General features: G+C 33.9%; 2 protein-coding genes across 2 annotated transcripts; both read left to right on the top strand.

Annotated features, from left to right (window-relative positions):
• Positions 1–1,374: 1,374 nt before the first annotated feature.
• LOC110859077 lies at positions 1,375–3,693 on the top strand. The gene is made up of 3 exons (XM_022107939.2): positions 1,375–1,549; positions 2,071–2,671; positions 3,092–3,693. The coding sequence occupies exons 1-3, from the start codon at positions 1,375–1,377 to the stop codon at positions 3,246–3,248; spliced, it is 933 nt and encodes a 310-aa protein (XP_021963631.1). The 3' UTR covers positions 3,249–3,693.
• An 809-nt stretch (positions 3,694–4,502) lies between these two features.
• On the top strand, positions 4,503–8,600 carry LOC118438705. Its single transcript, XM_035859300.1, has 3 exons — positions 4,503–5,456; positions 5,947–6,427; positions 7,438–8,600. Exons 1-3 carry the CDS (start codon positions 5,141–5,143, stop codon positions 7,637–7,639), a joined length of 999 nt encoding a protein of 332 aa, XP_035715193.1. The 5' UTR covers positions 4,503–5,140; the 3' UTR covers positions 7,640–8,600.
• The last annotated feature ends 874 nt before the right edge of the window (positions 8,601–9,474 follow it).

Raw genomic sequence — 9,474 nt, forward strand, 5'->3', positions numbered from 1 at the left:
CGGCATGGTTCTCCGTTTGTCTGTCCATCAATTAAGCTCGTAAAACTTATTTTGCATCTGCAAAATTTAAAGGAAACAATTTTTAGGTATTGATAACAAAATTTGAAAAGAAAAAAAATTGTAAGATGAAGACGTCAAAATGTATTTTTTTGTTTGCTTATAACTTCATAAAATCAATTAGATCATATAGAATTCATAGATAGAATTCATATAGAATTGTAGAAATTTAGACAAAAAAATGCATTTTATAACTAAAGCTTAGAAGAAATTAAAATCAATTTTTCAAAATTTGTAATAAATATGCATATTAGCCCTAGGAAAATTACAATTTTTGTTTATACATATTCAATTTGGCTAAAAATGTTTAAATATTTTTAGTCCGAGTCAAAGCTTATGTACCGGTTATGGTTGTCTGTCTGTCTATCGATTATGCTCGTAAAACTTATCGTAAATTTTGCAGATGCAAAATTACGAAACAATTTTTAGATATCGATAAAAAAATCGCAAGAACAAAAAACTTGTAAAATGAAGACGTTGAAATGTATTTTTTGTTTGTTTATAACTACATAAAATCAATAATATAATGTAGTATTCTTGTAGAAATTTGGGCAAAAAAATGCATTGTTTAACTAAAGCTTTGAAGAAATCAATTTTTCAAAATTTTTCATAAATGTGCATATATATTCGCCTTAGGAAAATTACAATTTAATGACAACCTGACTCGGGCTTAAAACTTCTGGTTTTTTTGAGCAATGATGCTCATCCGAATAAAAATACATCTATGTGTCTGGTCTGTCCTTAATCTGACAAATTCGCTTTGTACTTTGTACAGTAAAAATTGAATGGTTAAAAATTCGGCAAAGTTTGTAATCACGATTTATAAATTCCTCAGGTACAAATCATATTGTGCATGAACCAAATATAGCTGAATGACCAGTCCACACATCGCATCAAACGTCCACTCAAGCAGACGAGTTGACGAGGCGTCGTCATTTTTCATACAAATTCATTCTGATCCGATATAAATAGTGGGACAATGTCGGGGATGAATTTACAGTTTGATTCGGTACCTTGCTTCGGAAAGTGTCCTGTTTTTTTAAAATTTTGACATATTTTTGAGGGAAGATTTCCTAAAATATAATGTTGAAATGGGAACGTTACAATTTTTTAGTAATTTTGACACTGACGTTAAATTGTTATTTTTCCGGTGTGAATTGTGACGTGAGTGTGACCGGAACGGAGTCATGGGGGGCGAGAAGTCTTGATTCGGGCGTTATGCAGACAGAACCGGAAGTGACGACGCCGTACGGAGGAGGAAATTATTATAACAGTTTTTCCAATAATTATAATAATAATTATGACGAGACGGGATTGATGGGTGGGACGCAACCGAGGTCCTCGTACGGGTACGACATGTTCCCCCCGTACCAGAAGAAGGGGGGGAGAAGATGCACTTATACGAGGGGAAAGATCAAATGTTTGAATAGGAGGGATTCTTCGTATGGAGTTGGGGGAGGAGGAGGAGGAGGTGGGGGTGGGGGTGGTGTAGGTAAGAAAAAGGAGGTTAAGGTTAACAAAATTGGGGTTTATTAAGGTGGAATTGGTTCGATTTTTAATCTCACACTCTTCACGTCGTTACATGTAAATTTGTAAAAATAGCATGCATTTCATGAGTTTTGAGATGTATAAATGCACTTTGGACGTTAATGGAAAGTTAATTTTTTTAATTTTAAATTTTAAATTATTTCAATTTTTTTAGTACAATTAACTATCGATTTGAAAAAATAGCCAAGTCATTTAACATATTTTAAGAATAAATTTCCTGAAAAATTAATTCGCGAATTTCTTTCAAATCGGTAGTTTTGTACTGGCAAAAATTAACTTTAAAATATGAAAACTTACATTTATCTGAAAACTCGTGAAATTAATGCCCATTTTAGAAATTACATGGAAAGAGGTTGCATTAGGGTAGAATATGAGATTATAAAAATCTATGACATAATTAAAATCGTCATCCGATGACATCTTAAAGAAAGGGAAAAATGAGACAATTTTGTATTTTCTCTAAAGGTTTGGACTCTTACGCCGCTGCAGCCGTGATTGGTGGGGCTGGGGGAGGTGGATATGGTGGGGGCGGGGGTGGTGGAGGTGGGTGGGGCAAGGGGGGTGGTTCTTCTAAGGGCAAAGGAGGCTATGGCGGAGGGGGTGGGGGCTGGGGGGAAGAAGAAGAGGAAGACGAAGACGGCGGACTTGAAGCCCTCCTCCCGTACATCGGACTCCTCGGGCTGAAAGGACTTAAAGGTCTAAAGGGTGCGAAAAGCGCGTTGGCCTTGTTACCATTGCTCCTCCCACTTTTACCGATACTTTTACCACTCCTGCTACCCCTCCTGTTGCCCCTCCTCCTCCCCCTGCTGCTGCCCCTTTTGCTCCTCGCAATTCTATTCTTGTTCATTCCGATCCCTGTAATTACTGGGAGGACCATGGCGCGCGGAGGCGCGCAGTTTGAACTGCTGGACGCGAATATGACGAGGACCGTACTGCTGGAGAGATTTGTTGGCTTGAATGATTTGGTAAATGAGGTCGTGACCAGTCCCGAGTGCGTGGAAAGGATGGCGTGCGAAATTGCGAGAGTTGGCAGAAAGTTCGGGATTCAGGAGGGTTTCATGGAAAAGTAAATTAAATTTGGATTTATTGAAATTTTGAATTGAAACTTTGGAATTTTGAAATTGAAATTTTGATATTTTTTATCGATTTTTGGAATTTGTTAAATTGAAATGCTGAAAATGAAATTTTGATCTTTTTTTAATGATTTTTGAAATTTTTTAAATTGAAATGCTGAAACTGAAATTTTGATCTTTTTTATTGATTTTTGAAATTTGTTAAATCGAAATGCTGAAACTGAAATTTTGATCTTTTTTATTGAGTTTTGAAATTTGTTAAATCGAAATTTTTAACTTTTGTATTAATTAACGTTTGTAGCTGTAATTATTGAAATTTTAGGATTGAAATTCTCAACGTTGTTATTAATTAATTTTTCCAATTATTGAAGTTTTGAAATGAAAATTTAAATCATTTATTTATTTTGAACTAGAATTGTCAACCAATTACCGAAGGATGGTAAGACTGGAGGATTAAAAATCGGGATCAAACGTGGCATCAAGTTTTATGATGACGCAAAAGGAAACGAGACATGTTTGAAATTAGCTTGTAAACCGTTAACGAAATGGGAAAAGGGAACAAATGTTTAAGTAAAATTTTATGTAGTAGAAAATTTTGTGTATTTATGACTGACAAAAAATTATGAAGTACGTTATGAAAATTTACATATGAAATTACGAATTACGTTACTAAATTTACGAAAAACTTGATCAAGAAGACATTTGTGACGAATTTGTGACGAAGTGACGATGACGATGACGACGTGACGAAAATAATTTGGACAAATAAGTACCTGACAAATTTACAATTATTGGTCTCACTCTTTCACGGACTGACCTAAAAAATACTCGATCTACTTTTTTTAACTTGGACTTTGGTGAAGAAAGAAATGTGTACAATGTTCCCGAATTTCTGTTCAACTTCCGGTTTCAATTTCATATTTTTTTCTATTTAAGAAACTACGTAATTTATTTTTAACTTATTATTTGACGAAGTTGTAATAAAATTGAGAAATATGCTCTTGATAAGACTTGATGTTCCTGCTTCAAATCAAAGTAAAACATTAATTAATCCAAACATTTAATTAATTCCATTCAATCTGAATTTGATTAATTTTGTTAAACCTGATTATTAGAAAAATTAATTTTCGGCGATGTAAATACGCATTTTAATTATTTATTTACATATTTTTTTGTTATTTTATCAATGTCCCGCATTCCATTCTCGGTCAAGATCAATGCTAATAAAAAGAAAATAATTCATTTTGAATTCATTTTATTTTCAAGTGCTTTCATTCATTGCGAGGCGTGCATGGTGGTCGCATCACATTGTCATTTATTTAGTCATCCGGAGTGGATAGAGGAATTCTGTTAAAGAGACACTTTACATTTGTACGTATGCATTGGATTCACATAATTCCGTCGCGATCAGAGAGCGGATATGTATTTATATAGGTAAAATATAGGTAAAATATATATTTAATGTTTATGAAAAAAATGTCAAATGTCAAAATTCTGTCCAAATCACCGAGTCTGTACGAAAAAAACAACATAAAAATAAGAATTCTAGCAAAATTCATACTTTGGATTTTTTGTGGTCCAATTTCTTTGACCAGAAAAATTTCGTCTCACATTATTGAAATATTAAAAAAATATGTAAAAGATTTACGAATTTTTTAAATCATAGCGGAAATATTAATGTCCGAAAACCTAGAAATGTGTGACAATACTGTGTGGAATGCGGGACATCGTTAAAATAACAAATAAATAAATAAATAAATAAATAAATAGTCAAAATGCGTATGTACACCGCCGAAAAGTGATTTTTTTTACTAATAGGTTTATTAAACTACGTAACTTCAGGTATAAATTAATTGTTAAGCAATATGTGAAAAAACAAAGAATTGAAATTTGGGTCTCTATAAAAGTTAATGAACGCAACACACTTACAAAATTTGATCATCGTCGGCATCGAATGTAAAGGTTTGAAATAAATATAAATCTTATTTAATTATTGTTTCATGCGTGTTCCTTAATATTAATAATTTCCGATTTTGGCGTACAAATTTACCAATTTTTGCATTTTCCTGTCATGAAAAATATTTGTCACAAAAATTTCAAATTTATTATTTAATCGTTAATCTTTAATTTCTAATCTTTAATCTTTCTCTTAACAACATTGTCCCAAAATGCTTACCAAAATAAATACATATCCGCCCTCTGCGTACTCATAAAGAAGGGTAAGTAACAAGAAAGAATAATAAATATTAAACTGCGTATCATTCGATGATGTGACCAGTCCACTAATATTTTAATTGTAAACTATGCAAAATCATCTATCCCACGCATATCGATAAATAAATAAGTTATCATTTCGACGACCTCATTTCGAAACACAAGGAAAAAAATCTTGATATAAAATGGTAAAATGTTTACTGATCGGATTTCAGTTTCTTTTTCGACTCCCATGAAAAGTTGTAAAAATGCGTGTCTCATCAAAAATGCGAATTTTATATTTCTTCCTCATTTTTGCCTACATTACCGCCTCGCAATCAGTAACGGTAACAAGTGGGGGGTCAACAGGTCGTCAGGTTCAGCAGGGCTTTGCATATGGACAACCGGCTCAGGAAGAAGGGAACGTGGTGGTGGGTGTGGATAATCCACCAGTGATGGGCAACCCCACCATGTTCCATTACCAAACGTATCCTCAACAACAATACAATTATCCTGTTATCAAGTCGAAAAAGAGGTGTATCATGACGGACAAGGGGAAAATGAAGTGCAAATATCGCAGGGATGGTGAGTAAGCAGAAAAAAGAATGGAAAAATTGCAAAATTTTCAGTGATCGCTAAAATGCTTTAGTATTTTGAGCTAAATTCTTCCCAGGGTTTGGATTTCTTGGGCTGTTACACCCACAAAAAAAGACGAAAATCTACGTGAAGATGACAACAGTCAGACGAAAATACTGGTTTAGGATCAAATGAACTTTTTATCTGTCAAAATGCATTGTTTCACGATTTTCTAAAAAGTGTTTCGACAAGGATAAAAAGTTAATTTATTCAGAAAACCTGCATTTTCGACTGACTGTTGTCTTCTCCATGTGGATTATTGTTTTTTTTTGTGGGTGTAACAGCCCAAGAAATCCAAACCCTGGGAAGAACGGGGCTTAAAATACTATATTTCGAAAAAGTATTCGTCTCATTTTTGTCTCATTTTTCTCAAAAATGTCGGATTTTATCCCTGCAATGCAAATTGCAAAAACTTATTTGACCCTGTACATTTTTTTAGGTAATGCCGACTCGTACGGAGTTCCTATGACATCTGGTGGGGGGTGGGGTTCTAGTGATGATGGTGACGACAAAGGTGGTGGTGGTGATGGGAGCGGTATTGCGGGTCTCTTAGGTCTGGTGGGGTTGAAGGGGTTGAAGGGCGTGGCGGGTGCGAAGGGGTTGGTCACCTTGCTCCCCTTCCTGCCCCTCCTGGGCCCCATCCTGTTCCCCATCGTGGTCATTCCCTTCACCTTGATCGGCCTGAAACTGATCCTGCTCGGGGTGGCGTTTCTCTTGAAGCCGATTTTAATCCCGGGACGATCCGCGATCACGATGATCGACCTGAATTTTTTGAGGAATGCGACATTTTCGAGCGTTTCCAGGATGGTGCGTGACGTGCTGGAAAGTGAGGAGTGTGTGGAGCGGATCGTTTGCAGGGTGGCGAGATCTGGGAGAGAGTATGACGGGATTAGGGGCGTGGGGTGGATGTGGGTGGAAAGGTGAGAGAATAATTATTTTTAGAATTTGCGAAATTGACGTGGTAAAAATTTGGGAAATTTATCTGTGCAAATTTTACGTATAAAGTTTTATGCAACGAACTTGTGTTGGGAACACATTTTTCTTTGACGACGTCCAGCACTTGTTTAGTTATACTCGTGTTGATTAAATGTGTTCGGATCCGCCATTTGATGACTCTGACTGGATATCATCCGCTTGTTCCGAAAGAAAAATTAATTATGGTAATTACGCATAATTTAACGAGAAATAGATTCATGTCACAATATGCATACCACGTTAAAGGCTTCCATCGTGGTATGGATATTGTGAAATGAATTTATTTCTCGTAAAATTATGCGTAATTAATTACCGCAATTAATTTTAATTAATAATTAATTGATAATTAATATTAATATTAATTAATAATTAATTGATAATTAATATTAATATTAATTAATATTAATTCAATATTATATATTATCAATATTAATTAATTAATAGTTAACGTTCAACACGAGTCTAAACAAGTGCTGGACGTCGTCAAAGAAAAATGTGTTCCCAACACAAGTTTTAGCTTTGTCGTTGCATGGGATTTTAATCCTTTCTTTATGAGAAGTTTTATGAGAAAATGTAGATAAAGGATTTGCAGAATTTTATCTGTAATGCTACAGTTTTTCAAATTTTGAAAATTTGTAAATCATTTTTTATGCAGAATTTATGTGTATGAAGTTTTATGATGATTAAAATAATTAGCAGGGTTTCAAAATCTTTTGTGGTTATTTATAATGCCACAGATTTTACAAAATCTACTGAAAATTTGTCAAATTTTTCTGCAGAACGAGAAGCACAGAAAATTTTGTACAATTTTTATGTATAAACTTTTATGGAGATTTTAAAAGTGGCAGGGTTTGTACGATTACAGATTTATTTTTTTTTAAAGAAATACGTAATGTTTGGGGGGTGATTGGTATTTGCTAACTTTTGATTGAATTCTTTTGTAAAATTATTTCAGGTTGGCCAACAGCTTGCCGGAGGAGGGTCGTTATTTTGAGAAAATTAGGAGAGGTCTCAAATTAAGGAAGGAAGAGGACTTTACTAAAAATCATGAAAAATCGTCTTCCTCCGAAGATGTATGCATGAAATTTGTATGCACGCCAGAATCAGTTTTCGGTGGGGGAGGAAAGAGTAGAAAAATTGAGGAAAAAGTTCACTAATTTTGTTAAATACTCAAATTATTATAATCTCTTAAATTATTTATGATATTAGAAACGTGCACATTTTTAGAAGAATTTTGAAGCCATAAATATTTTGTAATTATTATTCCGCATCGACTTTAGACTTCGAGACAGAAAACCAGGCCATTAATAAATACGAATTAAAAAAGGTGGGCAAAATGCTTTGTGAGTCAAATATTTTGAGCTCGGTTCTTCCCAGGGTTTTCGATTTCCGGTGCTGCGTTACACCAATAAATAGACGAAAATCTACTTTAAGAAGGCAATAGCCCGTCGAAAATACGGGTTTTGTAAAGAAATTATCTTTTTATCGTTGGAAAAATGCATTGTTTTCACGATTTTCTAAAAATAAATAATTTTTCCAGCGATGAAAACAAAATTTTTTTCAAAAAACCTGTATTTCCGGCTGATTTCTGTCTTCTCTACGTAGATTTTTATCTTTTTGTGGATGAAACAGTCGCATGAAAATGTAGGGGTTGTCGGTAATTAATTTTATACCGTTGTTAAAATACTTTATTTCTAAAAAAAAATTGTGAAAACACAGCGATAAAAAATTAATTTCTTCAGAAAACCCGTATTTTTGACTGACTGTTGCCTTCTCCACGTAGATTTTCGTCTTTTTGTGGGTGTAACAGCCCCGCCGGAAATCCAAACCCTGGGAAGAACCGGGCTCAAAATACTGCATTTTAACAAAGTATTTTACCCACCCTTACAAATTAAGTAGACTGACTGACACGATGACTTACTTAAAATCGACGCAAGCTATTTATTTAAATATGTACGTGTAAAGACCAATAGTGATGACATGACATTATTAACGACACTTGACTTGTATGTGATGACTGACATGCTTCAGTTTTTTTACACACCTTGGACAAACAAAGATGATGACAGGGGTGCAATTATGGGTGTATTATAATAATAAATATTTATTGTAATCAAACGTCAAATTGTACGCATTCTTTTTTCATACGTATGCATTTACATGCTTGTGTACGCCAACCATAGAGTTATAATATAAGCCAACTGACAAATCAGCTCGTCACTTTTTTTTAAACCACTCGTATTATTTTTCAAAATCAAATTTCATGTATGATTTTACTCCAATTTATGACCCGATGAAGGTACCGAACGAAAGCTTGTCAAGATTAAATTCAATTTCAAAAACATGTCCTTCAATATCTAATTATATAAATACATCCAATTAATAAATACTGGTGCATATTTAGATCCGAATTCCAATCCTGACATGTATTTAATTAAGACCTCATCTTGAATCTAGTATTAAATTATATTGAATTCCGTGGCGGAGAATTACTAATGTGATGGGAAGAATGGGAACAATGTCCGTTCAAGTGGATGATGAAGATGATGATATTATTAGATCTACATAAATGCATATTTACACATTCAATGGCCGAAATTCCAATCGAAACAAAAAAATGTCGAAATATGTCCAATTAATTAGGTACACTGCTTAATCGCAGGTATTGATTGATTTTGAAGAGCAGGATGTGCATACATAAATATGTAAATACGTATCATTTAGCAAATAATATAAGAAGTTCAATGCATGTACCCGATTTTTTGCATGTATCGTGAGACTTTCGCTACTGCAAAATGTACGTAAATATGTGCATACATCTCTTTAAGGAATGTGCCTATGTATAATTCAACAGAAAATGAAAATAAAGTCGACATGCATAGAATTCTTTGTGCATTCATTTACTCGATTTGGTCCGTATTCAGAATTTTGTACATACATGCAATTAATGAAAAATGGTGAATAAATTTTGCACGCAGAATGAACAATGCTG

This window comes from Folsomia candida, unplaced genomic scaffold (assembly GCF_002217175.1).
Source record: "Folsomia candida strain VU population unplaced genomic scaffold, ASM221717v1 Fcan01_Sc024, whole genome shotgun sequence".
Classification (NCBI taxonomy): Eukaryota; Metazoa; Arthropoda; class Collembola; order Entomobryomorpha; family Isotomidae; genus Folsomia; species Folsomia candida.

What these genes read in the sequence shown, in the direction of transcription:
- LOC118438705 (XM_035859300.1), top strand. Translation starts at nt 5,141, where the DNA reads ATGCGTGTCTCATCAAAAATGCGAATTTTATATTTCTTCCTCATTTTT. An exon ending in GTGCAAATATCGCAGGGATG is followed by an intron (nt 5,457 to 5,946) that starts GTGAGTAAGCAG and finishes ACATTTTTTTAG; the next exon opens with GTAATGCCGACTCGTACGGA. An exon ending in GGGTGGATGTGGGTGGAAAG is followed by an intron (nt 6,428 to 7,437) that starts GTGAGAGAATAA and finishes AAATTATTTCAG; the next exon opens with GTTGGCCAACAGCTTGCCGG.
- LOC110859077 (XM_022107939.2), top strand. Translation starts at nt 1,375, where the DNA reads ATGGGTGGGACGCAACCGAGGTCCTCGTACGGGTACGACATGTTCCCC. An exon ending in TGGGGGTGGGGGTGGTGTAG is followed by an intron (nt 1,550 to 2,070) that starts GTAAGAAAAAGG and finishes TTTTCTCTAAAG; the next exon opens with GTTTGGACTCTTACGCCGCT. An exon ending in CAGGAGGGTTTCATGGAAAA is followed by an intron (nt 2,672 to 3,091) that starts GTAAATTAAATT and finishes ATTTTGAACTAG; the next exon opens with AATTGTCAACCAATTACCGA.